Source organism: Lissotriton vulgaris, chromosome 5 (genome assembly GCF_964263255.1).
Source record: "Lissotriton vulgaris chromosome 5, aLisVul1.2, whole genome shotgun sequence".
NCBI lineage: Eukaryota > Metazoa > Chordata > Amphibia > Caudata > Salamandridae > Lissotriton > Lissotriton vulgaris.
This window is the reverse complement of record NC_141693.1, coordinates 1,169,688,127-1,169,715,045: the sequence shown is the minus strand read 5'-3', so window position 1 is coordinate 1,169,715,045 and position 26,919 is coordinate 1,169,688,127. Positions and strand designations below refer to the sequence as shown.

The 26,919-nt window shown below is 45.3% G+C and overlaps 1 protein-coding gene across 3 annotated transcripts in view; it reads left to right on the top strand.

Annotated features, from left to right (window-relative positions):
- The window catches only part of RGS10 (regulator of G protein signaling 10), a 155,206-nt gene that overhangs the window by 68,599 nt on the left and 59,688 nt on the right, over positions 1 to 26,919 (top strand). Inside the window, exon 1 of one of the 3 annotated variants that reach the window (XM_086922931.1) lies at positions 11,833 to 12,334. The exons of the other annotated variants lie outside the window; for them this stretch is intronic. Coding sequence (XP_086779057.1) covers positions 12,208 to 12,334 — 127 coding nt within the window. The 5' untranslated portion in view covers positions 11,833 to 12,207. Of the gene's footprint in view, positions 1 to 11,832; positions 12,335 to 26,919 lie in introns of those variants that run through there. 3 annotated transcript variants of the gene reach the window in all.

Below are 26,919 nucleotides of genomic sequence, written 5' to 3'. Positions count from 1 at the left end.
AAAAACAATAATACCCGTGCCAAGAAATCCAGATGGTTTACCACCGAACTTCGAGAGTCCAGGCGCACATGCCGCCGCCTCGAAAAGACCTGGAGAAACACCAAATCCACAGAAGCCCACAACAACTTCAGAGCCGCCACCAACGCCCACCATCAACTCATCAGAGAAACAAGGAAAAAAGCGATTGAAGACAGAATCTCCACCCACGCACACAACAGCAAGGAACTCTTCAGCATCAGCAAGGAGTTCGCCCAACCCACCAGCGAGTCTACCGACATCCCTCCCTCACAAGACCTCTGCGACAAACTCAGCATCTTTTTCCACCACAAAATCAAGAGCATCTACGACAACTTCGACGAAGACAACCAACACACTGAACCCTCACCAACCACCCCCGACACCCGCAAACCAGCGATTGATGACTGGACAGCCCTCACCACCGAAGACAAACTGAAGACAATGAATTCAATCCACTCAGGGGCCCCCACGGACCCCTGCCCCCACCACATCTTCAACAGAGCCGCCAACACCATCGCACCCATGCTCTGCCACACCATCAACCGCTCCCTGGCGACTGCCTCGTTCCCCGACGACTGGAAACACGCCGAGGTCAACCCCCTCCTGAAGAAACCCTCAGCGGACCCCACCGACCTCAAAAACTACAGACCCATCTCCCAGCTCCCGTTCCCAGCGAAAGTCATCGAGAAAGCCATCAACAGCCAACTCGCCACATTCATTGAAGAACACAACATCCTCGACTCCTCCCAATCCATCTTCAGAAAAAACCACAGTACGGAAACCGCCCTCCTCGCCGCAACAGACGACATCCGCACCTTACTGGACAAAGGAGAAACAGTAACCCTCATCCTCCTCGACCTATTAGCGGCGTTCGACACAGTCTCCCACCGCACCCTAATACGCAGACTCTACGATGCAGGAATCCAGGACAAGGCCCTCGACTGGATCTGCTCCTTCTTCTCCGGCAGGACGCAGCGGGTCAGACTCCCCCTTTCCTCTCGGACCCCACACCTACCACCTGCGGAGTCCCCCAGGGCTCCTCCTTCAGCCCGACGCTCTTCAACGCCTACATGGCTCCACTTGCCCCCATCGTCAGAACCTACGGACTCAACATCGTGTCATACGCAGGCGACACCCAGCTCATCCTCTCCCTATCCAACGAGCCCAACACCGCCAGACGCAACTTTCAAGAAGGCATGGAAGCCGTCGCGAAATGGATGAAAAACAGCTGCCTACAACTAAACACCAACAAAACAGAAGTACTCATCATGGGCCCAAACCCCGACGCCTGGAGCGACACCTGGTGGCCCACCGCCCTCGGAAATCCGCCAACCCCCACAGACCACGCACGCAACCTGGGCATCATCCTGGACTCAAAGTGGACCGCCAGATCAACTCTGTCTCATCTTCCTGCTTCCACACCCTTCGCCTCCTTCGTAAGACCTTCAAATGGATCCCCCTCGAACACCGAAAGACAGTCACTCACGCCCTGGTCACCAGCAAACTCGACTACGGCAACGCACTCTACGCCGGAATAAACAAAAACCTCATCCGCAAGCTACAGAACATCCAGAACGCCGCCGGAAGACTGGTCCTCAACCTGCCAAAACACTGCCACATCTCCCAGCACCTGCGCACACTCCACTGGCTCCCTGCCGAGGCGAGAATCACCTTTAAGATACTCACCCACGCACACAAGGCCCTCCACGGCACCGGACTAGCATACCTGAACAGCCGACTCAAATTCCACGCACCCAAAAGGATCCTACGATCAGCCCAGCTTTCCTACGCCTTGGTCCCTCGCACCAGAAAGACCAGATCGGGAGGCCGCTCCTTCTCCTTCCTCACAGCCAAAGTATGGAACGCCCTTCCGCTCCACCTCAGACAGACAACATCGCTCCCCATCTTCGCAAGAAACCTCAAAACATGGCTCTTCGACAGACCCCCTCCTTGATGGAATAGAACCTGCAGCCCCCCCTCCCCCCCCCCCCCCTAGCGCCTTGAGACCCTTACGGGTGAGTAGTCACGCTTTAACAAACTCCTGATTGATTGATTGGAATTGGTGGCTTAAGCTGTAGCATGCACCATTTTATTGATTTATTTTTTAAAGTCAGGGATATAGCCCACTGCCTAACAAATACATTCCCAGAAGGAAGCGAAAGAACAATCAAGGTTGGCAACACTGACTCATGTTCATTACAAGTTGTGGGTTTGAGTGGGATTCCATTTTAGCAGCTGCAAATGATCCCTGTCTTACTTTAGACAGGGGCAGGTAAATAGCATAAACAGCCATCTGGTGAAATACAAATAAAATTACTAGATTTATAGAGTTTTCTCGATTACCCTCAGAGACCCAAGGAACCAGGAGACAGCAAAACTCTAAACTGGTCGCAGTGCAAATCGGCTGTGTGGACAATCCTCTTGTTTTGGGTAGGCTGGCCACTACAGTGGCTGGGTTTGAATCTTTTTAAAAAGAAAAAAGAAAAAAAATGCTGGACACAAAGCTGACTATGCCCCTCATACTCGGGTGACCCACCACAACCAGCAGGAGCCCCCAGGGGCTTCTCTCTTGTTAGGGGTCCTTTGTGATATATTCTTGCCCCCTGAATTCAAGAGACTTGAAAAGATCAATCCTAAGCTGATGATATCCAGGTATATGTGCATTTTAACTCTAATTCATTCTTTTTCACTGAACTTCAGGTCTGCCTATTATAGGTTCAGTCAAGCACGGCCTTCAGTTGGCTACAATTTATCAAACCAAGCACCAAAGTTATACTAGTTGGTCTAAAATGTAGGCCACAATTGCATCACTACTTCCCTACGACTACACTTAGGCCAACACCAGGAATCTCTTACAAATTCAGCAGATTAGATTTCACTCTTGACGGGTTTCTTACAACCACAGAAGCTTCTGCCCACTGTATCTGCCCAGTGTCATCCACAACACACAAAGGTCTAGTCTTAGGCACAGCTATAAATGTATGTATGTATGGACTATTGTAATGACTTTATGCTCGCCCAGCTGCATGACCTCCAGGCTGACACTGGGCTAACATGCAGCAGGCAGGTCAGAGTTAGAGAAACAGGAGCATATGTCTGTTCCAACGGTTGCCTCGCATTGGTTTCCTGTCTAAAGTCAAATTATCTCCCAGCAGTGCTGACACACCTTTAAATGCCTACATAATATGCCCCTTCCTTTTCCAAGGAAATCGCTTCCCTGTTGTAGACCTACTCAATCCCTTAAAAGTGCTAACGAATATTTAACCTCATCGCTGCGGCGCATATTTTTGCGCTACGCTGCTTTTTTCAAAAAGCCGCGTTAGATGACGAGCTCAGCTCGTCATCCGCACACGCCCCCCGTGGCTGATGATGAGCTGAGCTCGTCATCAGCATCGAAGGGGTTAAGGAGTACTCCTAATTTTAAGGTACACTCTGAAGGAGGAAGACAATCTTCTATTGCAGCAGCCAAGCCATGAAATAAGTTGCCCCTTAGGAGATGACCTCACTCTAGATCAATTTACAAAACAGTGAAAGCATATGTTGAACTAATCTCATGAATGTGTTCTTTATCAGCCCACACAATGACCAGCACCGCAACCACCGACGGGTATAAAGTACTATATACATTTAATACATAGTAAGAGTTTGGATGGCTTCTAAATCTTAATGGACTCTCACACAAACTTTAAGATTATTATAGAATGGGTAAAACATATGGGCCACAGACACATTAAGTATATTTTGAACTGTATGTAAAGCAGCGACGGCTCGTGGAGGGAGTTACGGTGGGGCAGGAGGGCGGGGAGGGGGAGGGGCAGGGCGGAGGTTGCTAAAAACCGGCATATGGATAATTGCAGGTAAGTAAACAATTTAATTAATAAAACGAATTTCGTAGCTCGCACTGCATTGCATTTTGCGATGCAAGGCGCACTACGAAATTCGTTTTATTAATTAAATTGTTTACTTACCTGCAATTATCCATATGCCGGTTTTTAGCAACCTCCGCCCTGCCCCTCCCCCTCCCCGCCCTCCTGCCCCACCGTAACTCCCTCCACGAGCCGTCGCTGATGTAAAGCATTACTATTACTGTAGTCTGTTTCCTTATTAATTAATTGCTGAAATAAAAACTTATGATGGGAATGAAATACAAAAGCGGATTGAGAGTCCCCTACCGAATATTCATTGCGTCTCTCTATCTAGGCTTTTCTTCTCCACCTCATTATTTCTCTTTGGAAGAAGGCACCTGGTTTCCACCGCCATACCTCAAGATGTTGGCTATAGTCACTAATAGAGAGCCGACACAACAGCAACATTGTGTAACCTCTTCCTAAAAGACGTTGAGGAGTATGGTCATTATCAGAAGGGAGTTCTGCATGATCCAATGTTGGACTGACTCTGGACTGACTGGGAACCCTAAGGCGGATGGCCCAAAAAGTGGATCCATGCTCCTTACCTTCCTATGCTGATTACTCTGTTATGAAAGAGCAGGCTTTGCACTTAAATGCCTTTAATGGTGTGTATTCCTAGTGCACTGATGATGGCCAACTTCGCAGTACAGCTAAAGCGGCTGCATAACATAAGGAGCTGAGGGAGCGTAGTAAGCATGCGCAAACACGCACACATATTATAAATACACAACCACGAAAAGCATCATTGAAATTATTATTACGAGTATCTGGGATATGGGTCTATGGTGGAGGCAAATGGGTTACCAAGGCTTCAGGCAAGATTCTTTGCCTCCCAGTGAGGGCATTTTGAGGTGGCTAAGACTGATACGTTGGAGGTTATCCGTTATTTTTTTTTTCAGCCAGTGAACCAGCACATGTAAAGATAACTATTGACCTCAAAGTCCATCTTCAGCACCGACAAGGGAGCCCCTGCCTAAAGCACAGCACCACCAGTGCTTCTCATCTCAGCACACCAGAGAAGCAATGGAGGAAGCACCAGGCAGAAGACGTCTACATATCCGTCAAATGTTATTATTACTGGGAATATTACAACCTACCAGTCCCTGACATGGAAATATAGAAGTGCAGGCACCTCTTTCCTACTGAGACAATTTAAAGCAATGTAACCTACGTTCTTCTGTTGGGAATACAGTTTTTAATATTTTGTTACTAATTGGAGTATCGAATTCCCGGATTGCTTTTGCTGGGACCTTCCTTTCTGCCTGCTTCTTCTTTCTTCATTGGAAGTATCAATACTCCATATTTTTTTGACATCACTAGTTGTTTCTTTTGCTGTAAGCATTCTAATTTCCTATGTTTCTTGTTGGAAGTATATTTGCTCCTTATTTCTCTTGTTCAAAAGATTATAAACTCAAAATGTCTTTACATTAGCAGCTATTTCTTTACTTGGGTGCATTGTGAACACCTATATCTTTTGTTTGGGGAATCATTTCTAAACATTCCTTTATTATTGCTCCCTGTTTTGCTTTAGCTATAATGCAAATGTTTTTCTGATGGGATATTGATTTTATTTTGTATCTGATGGCTCGTTACTCAGTATATTGCTGGGAGTATTGTTGCTTCCTATTTCTTTTGATTTGTGTATCATTGCTCCCAGCCCTTTATTACTGCTCCCTTTTAGCAGAGTCCATCATTAGTCTCTGTGAGTTCTGTAGGAAGTATTGTTACTTTTTATGTTTCCCCTTTGGCTAAGTCCAAGCTATAGAAATGCCACATACACAGATACAAACCTTCATTACACACCTCCATTACTCCTGGTTTCTTTTGATTGAAGCAGGGCGTCTCATTATTTTTTTATGTTAAGCGCATGTTGTAGTCAAAAGGTCTGTGTTTTTCTTGAAAGAAGTAAAGCATCTTTATTCATAAGCCACCCTGGTGCACTGTTACCCAAGCTTGATCCCACTTGTTGACTTTTGACAAATACCTGCAAACCTAAAGGCACATATTATCCTTACCCACCCAAGCCACCATAGAGTACTTTTATTCATCACTTTATCTCGTCATCTTTCTCTATCAGTACCACCTATTCCATTTCTAAAAGGTATGTTACTCCCTGTGTTTTGCCGCCGGCACTAAACTTGGCCATACTCTTCTTACCTGCAGCCTGGCTGAGAAGGATATTTAAAAGATGTAACTAAAAGGAAATCCTATGAGGGGGTGCTGAAGATTCTGGGATAAGAGCTGGTAGGATTGACCGACACATATCGCTTCATGGCAGAATATTGATTGTCGTAGCAGAGGCGTGGGGTTTTTCTCTGGTCTTAAGATCCATGCGATAGTAAATAAAAACTGGAGGAAAATGGCAGCCTTCTCCGACACGTTCCATTGGACATATATGTACAGTCAACTTGTAAAGCAAACATTCACTCAAATGAAGCTTTGTTGATGTTAAATGTTCAATATTCAATGGCTGGGCTTAAGTGGTCATAGATATAATAACTAACAATTACTGCCTTCACCCCAGCTTTGTTCTGGGTCCATCGAATTAACACCTAATATCTATGTTTACCAGAATAAGCCTTTAAAAAACTGTGTGGTGCTAAGATGCAAGACAGACGTCCATTTATCACCTGTGTGACTCATCTCCTTCAAAGTCCAGGCCTGGGACATGTATATGCAGGGCCCCGGAGTCTAAGCAGAGAGGAGTGTTACAAGATGGATTCAAGATGTCCCGAAGTCCAGAAACAGCTGATCTCGGGAGGCCAGAAGCAGGGACTGGCTGCTATCAGACTGCTCATTACCGAATGTAAGCATTCGCAGAACCAAGGGGGGGGGGGGGGGGTTGAAAGCTTTGTTTGGTGCATGAATGTTCAAGCCCTCCAAAACACAACGCGCAAAGGACGTTTTCCTCGAAGTGTTTCTGATAAACGTGTAATATAGTTCGTTACGACTGGGCAGGTGGCCCTGATGGGTAGCTGAATTGCTAACTGTGGACGTGAAAGACCAGCATTCCAATCCTAACTCCAACTCTACGTGAAAATGCGTTGGTATTCAGAAAATTACTTTATGCTTTACTCCCTGTGAATTGACATGGGAGATATGGGTGGGAGCTCCCTGTTGGCGCTCAAGCTAGAGAAGTGGATTTTTAAGGTGACCTTCAATGTATCTCATTGGCATTCCAGTTGACCTATTATAAATGGCTGGATCCAGACCTGGCACAGGGTGAATGAATGAATGAATGAATGAATGAATAAGACCTGTCACAGCGGTTTTTATACTTTATATGCCCAGTGGAAAATATCGGAGGAATTCTTGTAAACTAAAAGCACCAAAGGAAATCCATGTACACCACAAGACACTAAAATGAGTTTAGAGAGGCAATTGAAATTAACTATGCGTGTTTGGGCAGATGCCCAGAAACAAATTCCGACAAGCCAACTGAAATTTGCAACAGTCTCAGCTCTATCACAGTGCATGTTGGTAAATCGGCCTAGTTGATTTGAACAATCGTAATGTTTTGCTGCATATTTTCTTTTCTCGTAGAAACGGAAGGGTGTTTCTCATGCAAGGCTTCACATGCCCAATATATCTCATTAGCGTAGCTAGATCTCTCTTTAAGCTTTGCGGTTACCAGTTGCTTGGCTTGCCTAGGGCCCTCGTGATTGACAAATTGTCTAGGAACATCTGTGGTGGTCCTCACCAAAGGTTCGCGTGCAATTGACACATCCATTTCCCCACCACCTCTTGGTGCCACACTGAAGCTGCTCACTTGCTGTGACTAGGTTTGGGTTACAATTGTGCAAATCTGCAGCTGTTTTGGTCCCCCCTGGATTGTTGAGTACTAGTCAGTTGACGTTTGCTTTCAATCGTTTCAGACGTTTGGCGTGAAAGGTCTAACAAGAGAATCTTACCTAGTCCCCAGCTTTGCCCTGATCGGTTTTGCCATCTCGAGTATCAGAGAGCCCTGAGAAGAATTATGGAAAGTAAATCTTTTTTTCTTTGCAAATTTCCCATGTTTGAAGTACGACTGAGTGATGTTTATGCATAGTTTGGAACCGGTTTGGTGAAGGGATTGCCTATAATGCATTTGTACTTTTTGTGGCTTTGGGCGAGTGAGATGGATTCTAGGATAAGATTAGCAATAGATAAGTATGCAAGCAACATGCCAGCAGTGTGGAATATTTGCCAAAAAAGATGTACATGGTCTCATTTTGCGGCAGATTAGATTTTTTAAAGTGTTTGCTTTTGGGTGACTAGAGGAAATTTATGGGAAGTGCCCAAAAATATGTGGCAAGCAGACACCAACCGGTTACCATAGAAATAAACATTACATTTTCCCAGTAACTAGGTTTGGGGTGGGTCTGGGGGTTCGTTTACTGATAGGCATATTACAATATTTCAGTGGATTAGAATCGTCTTGCACTGCTGCACGTGCTGGAGAAGTCGAGTTTTCTCTACTTGGATAACGTCCTCTTACCGCCAGTATCTCTGGGGGTAACCCTGAGCAACAGCTGGCGGGAAGAGGGTTCATCCTTTCATTGGCATTAAAGTCCACATCAGGGGATACTCAGGAGTGAGACTAATCCGTTTACGGTTTCATGGACCCGTAAATGAGTCAGTTGGGCCAACATTCACTAAGGTTTTGCATGGCCACTCGCAGGCAGCGAACAATAGCTTCGATCAACATTTGCTAGAAAATAGATTCTTGCACCAAAAGGGACCGGAAGCTCATGACTCCTGAGCCAGAAACAAACCGTCTGGCATTCTTCTCCCACTCATCGCCCCCTTCTGGGCTCTCGGTCTCACCATCATTCTTCAAACCCTTTCCTTCCCTGCAGGGTGCAGCAGGAGAAGAGAATGTGCAGTATCAGTTTTTAATATCGATGTACCCCTACTAGGGCATCAGCAGTAGGGGAGGAGGTATGGAAGAGGGAATGGGTTAAAGGTGCCAAGAATTCAGCTAGTCAGCCATCGAGCCGTGGTGAGAGGGAAGCCCCGCAGCAATACACTGCAGCCAAGAAAGTACTGCAGGGAGTGTTCACTCTAACAGGGTATTTTATTTTGTGGTTTGCGATTCTCTGGTCGCATCAGTATGGCCTAATCAACTGCAAAAGAATGGGACCACAGGAACGTGGTTGTCGAGATTGCGACTTCAGAGGGACCCTGGGCGGTTGACAGGAGGGCCCCATGGGTTCCACTGACCGGATGTGACGGAGCACAGGCTTCGGGCACCACGGATGCCCCTCCAAGTGTGTCTTTTTGCCCAGTATCCCACAGAGATGAAAGGAGTTGGGAGCTCCATAGAAGTCGTTCCTCTGGGTACCTTTCCACCCTTCACCCCACCCTGCTCATAGAAGCTACATTTGCATATTCTGTTCATCAATGGCTTGACACCAATCGCACAATGTGTTTAGTGAACTTTTCTTGTGTTTATTTAACACATGCAGTGTTGTTTGGTATTTCCACAACAGGTTGGGCACTCCTTGCTGCAATGTTTTTTTAATAGCGCTGCAATGCTGCGCGTCTAGGTGCATGAGTGCGTGATCGATGGGATCTGTGAGATGTAAGCCTTTTCTTTTCTACTGGCTTGACTCAATCTTCGGTTCTTAGAGCCAAGCTGCCAACTGGCTGGCCTCTTCCGATCAATCTCCTGGCTTTCCCACCTCTGAGTAATAATGTAGGCAAAGTTGGTTTTATGGAGCAGGACCTAAGTAAATAATCATCCATAGGAAGCACTGCAAATCCACACCCACTATAGTTACGCAAGTAGCATGACCTAAAATACTAATGTCAAATGAAACAAGCACTGGCTAAGCCAATCAGTCTCACTCTGCCAAATTTGAGCGAGCGACATGATCGCCTCCGCCAATGACCGACAAGTCGTGACAGGGGAGTTGAGTGCGGATGAAAACAGGTGGAGTAAATGTAGTTATTTACTGTATGTATTTGGCTAATGTGACTTTTTCTCTTCACAGGTAACAGGTCAATGGGATAGCTTGTGCACTTGTTGTCAAGTTTGTTACCAACGACTTATGAGTAAAAGGGTGTCGTGGAAGGGGACAATTGAGGTATCTGAACCAGAAACGAGGCCCTGACTGGAGGAGAAAATAAAAATTACTAACCAGTCATATTAAAAGTATAGAAAGCAATGAAAACGTTGTGTTGTGTACTTTCAAGATGGCCACCACGTGATATGTATTGCATCATCAAATGCGCCACATCATTGCTGCAATGTGATGACAAGGCGCGTTACATCATGCAACGTAGCAGCCAGCTTGATAGTACTGAAAACAACACTGCCATTGTTTTTTATACATTTAACATAGCCAGTTACCAATAATGGTTTTGCCTATACTGGCAGAGTTTAAAAGCCTTTTTGCACGGGCAAAGTCAATAGCAGTTACCATCAAGTACAGGAGGTGCGGTGGATTTTACAATGTGAGAACATCCGAGACATCACCAAGGCTGCTATCTGGTACTTGGTGGACGAACATCAGGAGGGAGGGTGAGAAGATTGGGAACAAGAGAAGAGAACCATCCAGGGTACCTTCAAGGCCACCATCCAGTGCTTAGTGGTCCACCCTAGAGGAGCACTGGGAAGAAGGCTGGAGAGATGCGAAAGACTCAAAGGTAAGAGCATGAGAGTGCTCTGAAAACAAAGACAGGCCACCCAAGGGAGTGCTAAACAAGTAATGACATTTCTAAAAAATGAAATTTTCGCGAGGACTGCCATCAGAACTGAGCCTGTGTTGAGGAACTTCACTGTTTCTTTTTTCACTTTTCGAGACAACTGGTAAATAAAACGTAAATGCGTTATTATTAAGGTGTATAGTCATAATGATAGAAATTTGGAAACTGCCAAAGTCGTTTAGAGCTGTACTATCGCCCGAGTAGAAAATGAAAAATGTGGAGGATTGTAAGGGTAGCTGAAAGCAGGGATGAGTAGTTCTACCAAACATTGCCACCATACCTGTAACTTACACAGACGTATCTGTTAGCAGGCCTCCGTGGTTACAGTTTGTTAAGTAAATGATCCATACACTTGTGAAATAGCCACCTTAGTGTAGTAAGGTGGTATTGTGTACTCAACACATTGATGTCCTTACAACTGCCCTGAGATAAGGCTATCAAAAAAACAATAAAATGTTATTGCAGTCACTTCTCCTCTTCCTTGCTCCATTCCAACAAAGTGGGGCATATTGCCACTAGGACAGGTTTTGGCCTATTTAGGGCGTAGTGAGCAGGAGCCCTATATCTAGGCAAACCTTCCATCCTTAGTGGGACGCAGAGAGGAAAACAGAAAGGTGATGGGTGGAATGCTTAAAAAAATCTCAGCCACCGCCCTCACTCTATGAGTCCCCTGTGGAGAGCACCCTTGTCAAATCTGCGGCTATGGTAAGTTGTTGGCACATCAACAGCACACTGAGGAGACAGCGGAATGGTCCTAGTCCAAGATGTCTTCCACTATACGAAGGACTCTTTCCCAAAGCACTCACGTCTCTGCTCAAGTACCAATGGCTCCTGCACCAACCAAGATAAGTAGGTCATGCATTCCTCTTTCTTTTGCATTTTTGGGGGATTTTTTTGGAACAGACCAGATAAATTCAAGGCAAAAACCTAACCCTTCGGCCAGAAAATATCCAGTTGACACGCAAGGAAGAGGACTTCTCTTTCTTAGAGAATGGCTGCTCAGACTTTCCCTTGAGAATAGTCGCAAGAATGTGCTGATCCGTGTGGTTTCTCTTCCTCAAGGTCTTCAGAAGTACAGAAGTCACTAGCCATCTGCCAATGGGACCTTTGAAAGGGGATGTTGAGGTTAGTGCATTGACCACACACCTCATCATCCCTAACAGCTGCTGTGAGCGTGGAGAGGGCTTCTTTTGCAAGACTTTTATTTCAGAACTCCTTCGCCAAAGAGTCTGAGGGCGAGTGAGGCGAGACTGAAGGCTACCCGGACTGTAGAGAGAAGCTTTAACAACCGATGCTGGAAGAGTAACTCATGGAGGCGGCCTCAGGTGAATCCCATTGATGCTGATGGACCACCCGCCCCTGTCCGCCTTCACTGGCCCAGGACATGCAGCCACGCTTCCCACTTTTACTACTGCAGCATCTGGAAGGAAAGGCGCCTGGGTACAGAGTGATGAATACGTTTTTAAAATTTGAAAAATGATACATTGGGGTCGCAGGGTGAGTGCACCCGTGTTCCAGTTTTGAACACTAGTTCCAGTTTGTGTTTTTTTATTAGTGTTCAACCAACAGGACTTCGTGTGTGTTGCCGTGAATGTCCCACGGAGTTAAGGGACAGGTGAATGCACACATGTGGATGGGAATCCGGTTATATGATCAGGTGTACTGGAACATACATAGCTGCCCACTAGGGAAGAAAGGAGAAATGACAGAAGAAAAAGGTGAGCCCGCGTGCACATTTCAGCTGTCAGTATGATAGGCAGGGGCATTATTCGCTATACAGGTTGTAATAGAGAACAGTGAACATTAAAAACAATTCAGTATACCATCTCTACTAATGCCACTGTTGTCTACTTTTGGATAATCCTTAATAATACCTGCAATATCAATCATATTAAGTATTCTGGCATGCATTCATATTACAGTCCAAATTAAACTATTTAATCATTACAATAATACATTCTGAAACTGCTGTGTATTTATTGGAATATTAATAACAATAATTATTCCTTTCTTCCTTATAAGTAATATTAATGAAAATTAAACAATATAAAAAAATTACAACTAGTGCAACTAGTAAAAATGAATAGGAACAATGATAGAATCAGTTACATTATTTAACTTTCTAGTTAAGTATTCAAATGTTGTTATAGCCCTGAATGACATTGTTAGTCTACATATAGCCTTAATTTCATAATCATATTTTTGTTAAATAAACATGCATGCTCATGCTACAGTCGTCCCCTCTGGTTACCACATAAACATGTAAGATTTCTTGCCCAGAACCACTTGTTGGATTCCCCTGAATGCTAACTGGTTAAAACAAGAATTGGTAATGCATCAATTTCATCTATGTGATGAATAATGAGCTGTTTTTATCAATCACCGTCCGGGACGAAGGAAAGAGCTCCCTGACAAGTATCACAGGAGTGAGAGGATGTGGCACAATGGCCAGAGTTGCTCACTCGAGAGCTGGGGATACCAGTTTAAATCTCAGTGGTGCAATATCCTGTCTTTGTGGGCAAATCGCTCAATCTCTCTGGGTGATAACTTGCACTATATAAACCTGTTGCAAGTCGAAAAAGGAGATAGAGGCAAAATGTTGTGAAAAAAAGAGTAAAATATCGAGGGGCCCTGTGTGTTGTTGGTCAATATAGTTAGACCAATGTATTTATTAAGCAGTATAATATTTAGATCGCGGGGGGGACCTTTTTAGAAGCCAGAATTTCTATAAATTAATTTTGACCAACAACACACAGGGCCCCTCGATATTTTGCTTTGTATTTGCTCCCCTCCCTGTGAATTGAACCAGGGGAACCTTCCAATTCATTTTTTTGGTGAAAAAAAGAGTTCCACCAAAGCGGATGTTAACAGTATTTCAGCTACGGAAAACTGATAAGAGAAGCAGACGAGGAACAAGCATTGGTAAATGCAGGAAAATATGCTACAGCCAATAGAAATGGGGGAAAGAACAAGCAAGCACAGAAACCAATAAAAGCCAGGAAAGCAAGGGGGCAGGATGTAAGCCCCTTTTAAAATTTACATTAAGAACAATAGACTTTACAGGGACAGTGCAAGCGCTGTGCAGGCGAAACCTAAACACGGATACTGAAAGCTGCTTACTGTAAAAGGCAGATAATTGCAAACTGTGACAAATCTATCTGCTCCACACCACGCCTATCTGTCTGGAAGTACAGATAACACATTTAGGGCGATGAAATGTGGCCAATGGCAGTTCTAGCTGGAGAGGTAGTAAGGTTCTTCCATGCTACATGTGTGAAGACCTGTGTTTAGAAACTGTCTCTCCCAGGCATCTGTTCTGCACACATTATGAATGTGTCAGAACAAGAGAAGCCTCTCCTTCCTCCTGCACACTCACAAACAACACACACATTTGCATGCAAGCCCAGCACACCCCAAAGATGATAAAATACATCACCCTTGTTGAATGTAAACTAGGCCTCACCTGGCCTTGATTCATGAATTACTAAATTTCTGATTTTATGCAGCTGAGTCACCTAGTTACGTACTTCCTGTGGACAGACATCAACTGATGAAAATGCGAGGGTAGGGGTCTGGCAATGCTACTGCACTCCTTAGCTCATGGCCCTATTGCCCCTCTGCCAGAGGTTCATTTAACAGGGTGGGTACTACAAGGGCACATTCTTATAACAAGCATTAGCAAAAACTACTCTTCTAGCTTGCATTCTGAATACATGCCAGAAACCAACATGGCAGCACAATAACTGTATGTAATTTAAATTGCAGAAAGAGCTTTATGTTACAAGAACGCATTTATGTTCAGCCAGTGGTTCAGTACATAACCATGTAACCCAGCAGCGGCCCGTGCAGGTAAGAGCGGTGAAGCCGGGTGGGAGGGGATTTCAACAAAAGATGATGAGGAAAAATGAATAATTTCATATTCCCTTGTGGTCGCCAGTCGAATCCCCTCCAACCTGGCCCCACCTTTTTACCTGCACGGGCCGATGCTGATGTAACCATCCTCAATATGCCAGGGCTCCTGAATGGAGGATATTGGAGCTCAGCAACAGACAGCTAAAACTGCCCACAGCCAGACACTAAAAGGAGTAGGTGCAGAGAGATCCTGTTATAGGTTTTAAGGTGGTGAATCAGATTACAATCCAATGCCCGAGCTTCAGGTCCATCCTTTGATCTGCAGAATCCTCTTGCCTCTGATGCCAACCTAATAGGAAGCGTATAATCCTGCAGGAGGCCTACGCGTCACTGCAGCTTTCTTAAGGTTCTTGAACTGGTAGATTGTCGGAACTGCAGCATCCTCACATGCGTTTTAACCCCCTTACAGTCTTATCTCACTTTAAGAAAGTTATTGTTCCAATGGGACACAGTAGACTTGTTGCGTTGGCCTCCAGTATCACCCATGCTTTTTGTTCTATACATTGGAATCTAAAAACTCATTTGATTATCCTTGAACGAATAATCATGTCTTTGTAGTACCCTATCTGTGCCCTCATTCTTTGCAGGTACTGTCGCAGGCTCAATTCCCTAGTGCTAGAGAGCTCCAGCATTCGTGTGCAAGCAAAGAATTCCTTATCATGCTCATTAACATACTTTCAAGTCAGGTCATGCTGTGAAATGTCTTCACTCTTCAGGTGTGGCTTTCTTCTCTCATACCCAAGCAATAATTGTCTTGTCATAAAACCAAGTGGCCTTTAGTCTTTATCGCAAACCTTAACAGTCAAGAGCTGCAAGCCCGAGAGCAGCCAAGGACGTCGTTTCACCTTCTAAGACTGCCTTTGCTGAAAGGCCAGTGCAGGTGTCCTCTGATTCCAACAGCGAGAAATCCCTTCCTTTCCATGCTTGTCCATTAAGGTCTCAGTAGCCACAGTATAACTATATGGGATCCAGAGCCGGTTTTAGGGCAGTGCAACTGGTGCGGCTGCACTGGGCACCGGCCTGGGGAAGGGGCACGGACAAGAGGGAGTAGTGGGTGAGGGGGGCGGTGCTGTGCTTAGTAATAACTTACGATTTAAAAACACCTGCAGCAGAATTCCATGTGCGTCCAGTTTTGAAGCAGCAATAAAAATGTCATGATAACTCTTGTGATCAATGTTCCTGTTAGAGAGAGAGATCAGAGTTTTGTCTAGTGGCAGTTTTGACTCACCATAAAGTAGTGCAGAGGGTTAATGTGCCTGCTGCAAAGAACGCGTACTGTACAGCAGTAGCGGCTGCTATCAGACAGGGGTGGTGAGACACGGGCAAAGGGGACGAAAAAAGTTTTAAAAAAACACCTACCTGTGACGGCCGGCCAGCTTGCCGCCACTTCTCCTCCGTCCTCTTCTTCCTGACTCCGGTCCCGCAGCATGATGCAGGAAGCAGCAGGAAGCACTCAGCTCCCAGCCTCGCGAAAGCCAATCACAACGCTGCAATGCAGCATTGTGATTGGTCTGAGCACTGTGGATCGGCGGTCAGCCAGGGAATGGGGGCCTGGGCATGTGCTCCAGGCAGGCTGTGATGCAGCCTGCATGGAGAAAATGCAAAGTGCGCATGGATGTTTGAGCCTCCTGAGAGGGTCGGCCAAACAGTCATGTGCACTAAAGAGTGGACAAACCACTCCACCCATGCTCCTCTGTCGTCAGAGCGGCCCCGCCCCAAGCGCAAAGCTGCAGCAAAAGGAAATGTAAAATGATAACACGAGTTATTATCATTTTCTGTTTCCTTTACTTCACTGCTTCGAAGCAGTGGTGAACGCTCCTCCGCCTTAACGGATGAGCCGCCACTGCTGAACAGATCCCAAATCTGTATTTTTTTATGGATAGCTGAGTGGATCACTGCTTTTGTCACAGAGATCCTTTTGTTACAGCAGTTCATAAGATACAACCCTGATATAGAACAGTGACTGCTACAAACTATCATCAAAGAGCTGCATGCAAACTCCATAAAGTAGTTTAGGACGTTATGTGTCCTTCATTATCTATTCCTAATGTTGCTGAAAAGGGTTTCTGTGGGTAGATATACATTCTTATTAGTAAAGCCAGCCTTTTCCAGTGCTCTAAAACAAATTACATTTATGTGAGAGAGGGGCTATGGATTGATGAAGGGCACTGTTGCCCGGTAGTCGTGAGGGGATCCGAGGACGCTGTCACGTGGTGGTGCCAAAAATGATTATCGCACTGGGTGCCAACAGCTCTAAAGCTGGCCCTGATGGGATCACATTAGAGAGAAAAAGCCCATCATCCCGCTCTGCACACGCCACACACCCTTAACAGTGATTGCCGTCACAGTAAGTACATTGCTCAGAGGGGAGGTGCAAACTGATGACTTATTTTTCATTGCACCCGCATGTATAATACAACGCATGTGCATTAGCAAAGGCTTCCATTTGCATGCTCTGACCCCATGCAAATGAAGGCATGCCCCTCGAGATGGGCTCGTGTGTCTTGCATTGACTTGCTCCATATCACAGAAGTAGAGGTAAAAGTATCTGTGACCCCTTCTGCAATACCAATGTGCCCCGGAGTTTCAAACGCCATGCACCTACACCTATTGTACCCCCAGGGCACTTTATATATTTACAGCCTCTGGTGTATGCAGGTCAGGAACATAAGGACATTCTGCAATCAATCCCTTTCTGCCCCACACTTTTTTGTGCCTTCATTCCAGACACATTCCAAAGTGCTCACATACCACACAAGATACCACACTCCTCATCAGTAAGCATTTACCTCAAAGCTCAACAATGCTTACCTCCCCAGCACTACTGTCTGCATTTGAAAAAGCTGGCATCTCTCTGGTGCCCACTGAATGCACCCACCCCGTGGTCCAGGAACTTCCCTTATGCTGTCTTGGAAAAGTTGAATTATTTATTTTATTTTAAAAGTTTTATATAGTGCTAGCTTAACCCATAGGTATCAGAGCGCTTTACATACACCCTGTAAAAAAAACAGACGGAAATTGCATTAAATAGTAGACAGGCAGTAAGGAAGCAAACCAAGGTTACAAAAATACAGCATGAAAAATAAGGTGGTTAACACAGTCCGGTCACCAACTATCCTTGAATGTCAAGAGAGAGGAGTAAACTCGGATATTGAAGTCTTGGTTAGTTGATGTTGGTCAGGAAAGTATTTGTTAAGGAGATGGAGTTTCAGGTCCCTTTTGAAACAGGAGAAGGAGGGGTTGCATCTGAGGACTCTAGGGAGAGCGTTCCACACCCTGGGAGCGTTGCCAGAAAACGAACGGTATTGTGTGGTTTTCTTTTTCAGTTTCGGAGGAATAAGAAGGAGTGAGTTGGATCTTCTCAGAGTTCTGGATTGACCTGCTCTTACTAGTTTGTTGTTCATGTAGTTAGGGGCCGGAGAGTGAAGGGTTTGGTGTGTGCTGCATTCCCACCTCCTCATCCAGAAGTGACTCAGTAAACCCCCCTCTGGAATGCCAGGTAGTGAATCAGTCCGAATTATTTTGCGTTTTTATGGAGTAAACCTAAAGTTAGAAACCCTGTAATATGACAGCTCTGGTTCATGGACAGGCTGGCTTGCTGTCTAGCATCTTCTAATTGGTCATTTTCCAGCTACACCACAGGCAGTGGCCCTGTTTAGGTTCCTTGCGTACACAGCTTTCCTGGGGTCCTTGAATGGAATGGAAAAGCCTCGTGGAAATCGCTGATGTTAATATTCCGCCTCCTCCGTGCCCAGTATGAGCTTTTCCCAAGCCCCGCTGCTCTCTGGCCGGGCATGCCCATGCTGCCCTCTCCTGCTGTGCCGTCGATGGCATTCCTTTGCTTCTTTACCTATAGAGGCCCTTCACTGCGTCACTGGTTGATGCCGAATGCACCGTGACGCCACATGACGCACTCAGCATAGGAAGTTTACTGAATAGACGACAGCATAAGGGGTTTCTTGGAAGGCCTTATCTGCTTAGGATATGCAACTAGAGGTATTGAGAAAGAGCGCAATAAAATGTAACAAATGAAGCGGTCTAGATGGGAGCATACTGTTGTTTAGGGTAATACTAGTGTCTAAAGAACTATTTTTAGGCATTTCAACTATTGCATTCAGTCTTTTTATTGACCTAAAGTTACACCAGGCAGAGATAGCCACATCGATAGATAGCTCGGTGAGCCCCCCTCCCCACATGACCTCGTGTTACGTCAACGCATAGCTTCTGACAGAATGACAACGCCTTGCCTGAGTACTTACCTTATGTAGGTGCAGACTCGCTCTCTGAAACGTTATGCAGTTATCACAGCATCTCAAAGGTCAGCTGCTGGCGAACTGTGTCTAAAACAGATTTTTCAGCAAATCGGCATGACCCGGCATCACTGCTGTGTGTGGTAGTGCAGCACCATTGCATTTAGGACCCCCCTCTCTATTAGAGGGTCTCTGAGGACGATAGGGATTATATGATCTAGTACAGAGTTCCTGATGCCCACGCTGGGTCTCTGCCATGTGGCTGTGTTTCAGTAGTGTACTGTGCCAGATGCTGCCCACAGGTCTAGTAAGATCTTAGCTGCCAGTCTCTCTCTCTCTCTCTCTCTCTCTCTCTCTCTCTCTCTCTCTCTCTCTCTCTCTCTCTCTCAGTCAGTCAGTCTCCCTCTCTGTCAGTCAGTCTCTCTCTCTCTATCTCTCTGTCAGTCAGTCTCTCTCAGTCAGTCAGTCTCTTGCTCAGTCAGTCTCTCTCTCTCTCTCTGTCAGTCTCTCTCTCTCAGTTAGTCTCTCTCTGTGTCAGCCAGTCTCTCCCTCTCTCTCTCTCTTTCTCTCTCTCTCTTAGTCAGTCTCTGTCAGTCAGTCTCTCTGTCAGTCAGTCTCTCTGTCAGTCAGTCTCTCTATGTCAGTCTCTCGGTCAATCAGTCTCTCTCTCTACAGTCAGTCTCTCTCTCTCTCAGTCAGTCTCTCTCTCTTAGTCAGTCAGTCAGTCTCTCTCTCAGTTAGTATTTCTCTCTCTCTGTCAGTCAGTCTCTCAGTCAGTCTCTCTCTCAGTCAGTCTATCAGTCAGTCTCTCTCTACTCTCTCCACTCACTCTCTCTCTCCACTCTCTCTCTCTCTCTCTTCTCTTTCTCCACTTTCTCTCTCTCCACTCTCTCTCTTGCTCTCAACTCTCTCCCACTCTCTCTCTGGCTCTCTCTCTCCACTCTCTCTCCACTATCTCTCTCTCTCTTCACTCTCTCTCTCTCTCCAGTCGCACTCTTTCTCCACTCTCTTTCTCTCCACTTTCTCTCTCTCTCTCTCTTTCTCTCTCTCTCTTTCTCTGGGGGGCCATGGGTACATTACCTGCAAGGTCCGCGGGCCGCCAAGGAAGGCCTTTCGGGCCTCTGGCGGCCCACAGGCCGTACTATGAGTACCACGGCTCTAGACCAACAGTCCCCAACCTTTTATGTAATAAGAGCTATGTATGTACAGTGAAATTCTTCCAGAGGCACGAATATTAATAGAGAAGTGATAGTAACCACATAAGACAAGAATACATTGGTGACCAGCGAATACACGATATCCAGGAGGGATTAGCCGTGGAATGCCTATACACAGGTAAAAGATTACTGCAATAGCTGCAATGCCCCTTGCACCAAGATAATAATAGAGCTTAAAATATAGTTTGAAAATTCAATACTTTTTCCCAAACATCAGCTCATGATTTCTGAAAATACACACATTTGTGTCTCAAATACATGCTTTTCAATATTGGTATTCATATATTGGCACAACTAAGCAAAAGGTCCTAATTTAGTTCACTGGTCAGGACACAGGAGAGCTACTTACAGGCAGCTGGAGAGCTACCAGTAGCTCATGAGCTACTCTTTGAAGAAGCCTGCTCTAGACAGTCACACAAAGGGAGCTGTGGCGAGTCTTGCACATCCTGATGGCCTTCCACTAGGCTGATGGGTCTTCCTGAGATAGAGTGGTGGGAGGAGTTGACACTGACAGCTATAGGGCTGTGTTTGTCCTCACATAAACAAGTCTCAACCTTCTGTACTGTGTCTGGAGCCAGGGCAGGGAAAGGTAGGGTATTGTGCACTGCAAAGACTGTCCTTGGAAGTTTGCCTACTTCAAAGACTTAAATAGGTATAAGTGCTGGACCTGTGTATCTTTAGAATGCTTCTGGACTGAGGACATTCTGCCAGGAAGAAGAGCTGGATAAGCTGACAGGAAGAACTGCTATTTTGCTGTTTGCTTTGCCGTGTTGGCCTGCTGCTTGCTGCTTCTGTCCTGGGAGTGAAATGACCGGACTTTGCTTTCTGTATCCTATTTGCAAGGTTCTCCAGGGGCTTGAGTTGAGATTGCCTCCTGTTAAGAAGTCTCTGAGCCATCAAAGACTTCACTGGTAGTTCTTGCGCACTTCTGATGAGAGTCATGACTTGCCAAGTGGTGCAAATCTAGTTCCTGGGCCCTTGGAAGTGTATGTTGGTGATTTCAAGGAGGAAGTCCACGCATTGACTACAAACATCGTTCGGAAGTGGATTATCACAGCCACAACTTGACTCATTGCTGCTAACTGCACCGGAGCGTGGTTCCTGCTGAACGCAATGGCTGTGGCTGACAAAGCAGGCCCCAGCTTTTTGTCATAGCGCCGCCGAAGAACTGCAGCTGCATGAGTCTCAAGCACCGCATCACCGAAGTCCGTGACACATCACCCTGACTATAATGCATAGTCTGCATTAACGCTGTGGAATTAGCGCAGTGCAACTTGACTTTCGAGTCATCATCGACACATCATTCCTGGACGCCATTTTCTTCTACACTGCAAAGCAGTAAGGAACCGAGGCTGCTTGTCCGAAAATGCTGCATCACCTTCCCTGCCCAGCAGTAAGGAACCAGCGGATCACCTCCCCTGGCCAGCAGTAAGGAACCGATGCCTCACCTTCCCTGTAGTAGTAAGGAACTGATGCATCACCTGTTTTTCGCCGCCTCACCTTCCTTGCGCCACGCATCGTCTTTGATTTTTGACGCATCTATGGTACTTTGTCCTGATCAAGCACAACCACTGATTCTTAACAACTTAACACTATTGAACCTTTGAAAATTCATATCTTGACTTGTGTATTTTGGAATTTTGTCATTTTGGTCTTGTTTTATTCAAATAAAATGGCTATTTTTCTAAACTGGTGCTTGTGGAGAGAGCGAAAAAGAGGGGGAGAGAGAGAGAGGTGGAGAGAGAGAGAGTGTGTGACATATATATATATCTATATATATATATATATATATATACACATACATATATACCTACACAAATACTTTACACATTTCCTCTGGGATAAGCCTGACTGCTCTGTGCCAAGCTGCCAAGGGGGTGAGCAGGGGTTATTTTGGCTATGTGACTCCCTTAGCCTGACTAGTGTGAGGGTCCCTACTTGGACAGGCTGAAAACCACTGCCACCTAGGGACCCAATGTCTAACAATCACCACTATAGAAGAGTAGTTAATCAGTGACACAGAGCAGGCTTCAATCCACCACACATGGCAGGCCTCGGTAGCAACACACAGCAGGGATCAATCAGCAACATAGAAGAGCGTTATTCAGTGACACAGAGCGGACGTCAATCAGCCACACACATAGAAGGCTTCGATCAGTCCCAAATAACCGGCATCCATTAGGAATACAGAGCAGGCATCATCAGGATGTTTGTTTTCATAGGCTTGCGAGAACACATTGAAGTGGTTGCATGGTATGTGTTGGTGTCTGGAGGGGTTGATGAAGTGAGTGTTGGAAGTCTAGCATTATTTGCTGATGAATAATGTTTGTCAGTTGGGTGACATTTTAAAGGATTTGCATCACATTCCTGCTTCCAATATATTGCTTGTGGGACTGGAGGTGATTACTCTTTTTGGTTTTTGGCTTGGCGTGGACTTCCACAGCACTCTCTGACAACACGCGTTCCAAACACCAGGAAACTAAAAACACTTATTATAAATATTTAATATTAATCCTAATATTACCCTGAAAGGCTCGGAGTTTTGGCTCGTTTTTATGTTGATTGATTACTCAAAACTGGAGAAAGTGATGACATTAGCTTTTGAAGTAGTTCCACATGGAATTTGAACTGGTCAGAGTAACTGGAAAGTCAAACAGGGACTGGGGATCGAGGGGCTATTGGATGGGGAGGGGCGGGGGTAGCCACGGACTTGTGAAGCCAGTAGTGATCTATTTCATTAAACGTGGCATAACTCACCCATGGTCAACTCGCCCACATGTTAGAAAAGGTCTAACTTTTTGGTTTTCATCACATTAGTTGACAAAATGTTATGTCTGAACCTACATTGGGGCTTTTAAAGATGGAATGCAAATTCTCTTTATGTCATCTTGAGAACTACAAGGTTTACAGGGTGCTAATCCCCCAAACTTCAGTGCATGAGCTTCCAAGGAATATGCCAGAGCAGATGTTCAGACGTCTCGCTAAAGGAATCCTTCATGTCAAGGGGTTGCTTTTTTCGCTCGGGCTCCATCTTGCATTTTGTTTGCTGCCTTTGGGGCAAAATACTAATGGAGAGAACAGTACAATACCGACCCCATTGTCTCTCGGTTTGTACTCACTTGTGCTTTCTCAATCACCTCTTATTCTTTGGAATCCGACTCATGAGTCTGGTGGGAGACACCACGGTTCAGCCCTATCCAGGTAGCCCCAGTGGAAGGCTGGCTGGTCTGGGCTCCCTCCCTCCCTGTGACTCCTACTGCCCCCATACTGCTTCATGCAGAAGGAACTGAGCAACCATGTTCTTTCAACCACAGGTCTCTGCTCTGCACATGGGAACTGCATTTGCACTCTGGCCAACGCCTGTAGCACAGAGCATGATGCAACCAAACCCACACAAGGAGCACTTACGTAAACCTTTAAAGTTAGATGAAACAAGCCTTAAATACTACGTTGGATTAACAGTACCTATAGGTGACCTTGGTAATAAAGTTGCTGTATATGTAAAGGTTTCTGATTTTGTAGTCTACATTTACACCATCAGACAGTAAGGATGCATGGTAGAAAACTACATAGAGTTTGTGAGTCACAATTAATACCTCTAAAGGCATATTACTGCGATGTCTCATGCCACAGAATCTGAATGCCAGGGTGAAAAGAACAAAAGAACACTCCTTACATGAACTAGCTGCCAGTGCTAGCAGAGTGCTTTTTATTTACAAGCATGATCAGTGGAGAGACAAGTGTGTATGTGCTCTGGTACAATTTAAAGGTGCTATGCGTATTTACGAAGTTGTGACATAACATCTCTCCTGAAAACAAAGTGTAGCCAACTGCACAGGAATAGCCTTGTGGAAATATGAAAATGCATAACCCTTCAGCTTTATCATGTGCTCTGAGTGAGGCAAGAAAAAGGATTGCCAATTCCCACCTCTCTTAGAATCCACATGTCTCTCCAGACAGCCAAACTTTCTTTCATCTTCCTGAATGTCCCATCTCTGCATTGACCCTAGTGTGGCGGGTGAGTGAAATCCACACAAGGTGGGTGTAAGTTCTGGTGCGCATTGCTGCCTAACTCACTTTCATTGCAGTTGCACATGGTCATTTCTTACATTTCTGGACTTCCCTAGATTGTTTTAAAAAAAAGATGCTATGATTGATAGCTCCTTCTGTATCACTGTTACCCTCATGGTTCTTTGATATGTCATGATCATAGGCCAGGCATAGAATGGCATACAGCACTTTTATACAGGAGCGCAATCTGGGACAAAGGCCTAATCTCCCTCTAAAACGTCCAAACAATGTCCTTGACAATTGCTTTGGGCATCCCTTGGTGTCCATCTCAATGTCCGATTGGCAGTCCAAAGCTTCTAGTGGATAGAGGTTAATAATATTTTTTTACAGTCACTGGCTCAATCAGTCCAGTGTCTCAGCCTCCTTCGTTTGTGGCTTTGGAAAATCGCTCTTTGGCTCAATTTTTGGCGAAAGTTTTTTTTGCTGGATCTAATCACCTAGACCGGGGATTGATATGTTCTTGGAACTTGTGTTCAAATTTTTCCTATCTGGATTTCTAACCCAAAGTTTGGGCACCATTCTCTGCCTCACAAGACATTGTTTTGTTAACAGCATTGTTGCTCTCATGTTCTCCAAAGAAGATATCCAAACCGTCTTAGGATGTCTGTCACGCACTCTGAATATTTCTTCAAACTATCTGCTCTTCCCATGCATGGGTCAGGACTCCTAAAACGAACATCATTACCAGTGACCTTTCATCAATGGATTGGGTTGTCATTTTCTTTTTTTTTTTATTGCAGTAATTTTGTATTGAAAAGAAGAGTTTTTATGTACAAGGTACAGTATACAGGGGTACAGTCAAAGAAAAAGCAGGAGTGCCCCCGACGGAGGGGGGGAGTGGAGACGCAGGGGGTTGCATTGGCTCTCCGGGCCGGTGGGGTTTCATAATGTTCATATAATCGCCTTATTCTTGTCCCGGCCCCTGGCTGCCTCCCCCTGTCCTACTTGTCCGGTTAGGTTGTATATTGTTCGTATGGCCGGTGGTTGTGCATTTCTTCGGCATTAGTCTTTCTATCACCCCCGGCGGCGAGAAAGGAAAGAAAGAAAGTAAAGGAGGAGAATTATATGGCTGTGTTATTGGATGGAGCACAGTGCTTGTGTGTGGTTGAGGCTGGTCAGGATCTTTATTCTCTCGAGAGGGTCAGATATGACTGAACGGCTATGGTGGCTTGTGTGAGGACAGGTAGTTATCCAGATGATGTTATCCGTAACGGCCGTAGGACGCCAGCAGCCATCCTTTGCAGCGCCACGGACCTACCTGTTTTTAGCTCCTAACTTCTTTTATACAATAACCGCCGTAGACATGAAGCTGATTTGAGCAAACGCGAATCGTGTCCGACATTAAAGAAAGCGGTTTTTGATGATTTTTTAGCAGCAAAGGAACGTGGTTCACCGCGACCCAAAATATTCCGTCACAGCGGTCTGCTGATAAGTCACGACTTTTAACACTTATATTGCCAATACAGAGAAGAAGACGTAGCACAGAATATTCTACGTGTCTAAATACATAGATAACGTTTAGCAACTTCTTCACGTTTTTAATAGACACTGTATGGTATACTCTCTCCACCATTAGAGCTTGAATTGCCTAAGAAAATACAATCCTTTCTCTAGCCACTGGGTAGAGATCCTGATTAATATATTGTGGTTCCTGAAGAAGGCGTTTTCAGAAACGCCAAAACACACGTCGAGAAAGTACTGTCTGCCACTTTATGTTTCTTTTAAATATTATGTGAATATATTTTTTATGAAAATTGTAATAATTCTTGGTAATTTATATTTTGTAACATTTTTGTATGTAATGTATGTTTTTTATATGAATATCTATTAAATGGAATAGAGTTTCTATAACTGAATAAAATTGTTAGTATAATTTTTTATGTCAATTACCTTCTCTCTTGCCTGCTAGAATTGTGCTATTATTCACACACAAGTTATCCAGGGAGAGCCACATTTCGCACTTTGCGAATGTTTTGGGTGTATGGTTAGCGGTTATGGTGTCCGCTCCACGTAGGAAGGTGACCCAGTTAAACCAGACCTTGAAAGACGCCTTCCATGTGTCTTTCCAGTTGTTCAGGACCGTCTTCTCTGGATTGGATTGTTGGGGCCATGAAGCATATGGCTAAGCTGTGGAATTCAAGCTGGAGGGGGAAGCCTAGCACGTTGTTTAGAAGTTCGCTTATCTTGTGCCAGAATTTTTTTACTTTGGGGCAGTGGAAGATTAGGTGGGCCAGATCGCCTCTCTGCCCGTCGCAGTTCCAGCATTTATCATTTTCTCGTACTCCAATGGACGCCAGGCGGGCTGGGGTCCAGTATGCCTTGCGTATTAGCCAGAATTTGGTTTGGGCTAGGGTGTTGGTTACCTTCTTGTTCGAGGTTGACGTCCAGAGGTTGGACTTTTCTCTCTCGCTAAGTTTCCTGTCTAGTAGTGATTCCCAGTACCCTACCACTTTGTTGTTCGGTTTGGAGGTTCCTGGGCTCAGTATTTTGTAAAGGTGCGATGTTTGGTGTCCTGTTTTGTTTAGATTAGTGGCATATTGCAGGATTGGGGTGGTTTGTTTGCAGAGGTCTGCCTTGGTGATCGCCACTTTTATCTTAAGGAAGTTATACAGCTCCATGTCCCCTAGCTTGTATCTATTCTTAAGTGTGTCGAAGGTGATGTGTGTCCCTTGGGTATACAGTTGGTTGACCGTGGAGATGCTGTGCTTGTACCAGGAGTGTATGTCTAGTGTTCTCTCACGGTATTTGATCTTGGGGTTGAACCATATAGATTCCCACTTAGTATTCCTGATGCCTGTGTCCATTTTCTTGTCTATTTTAAGGAGGGCCATCCTAGTGTTCCTGAGTATGGGG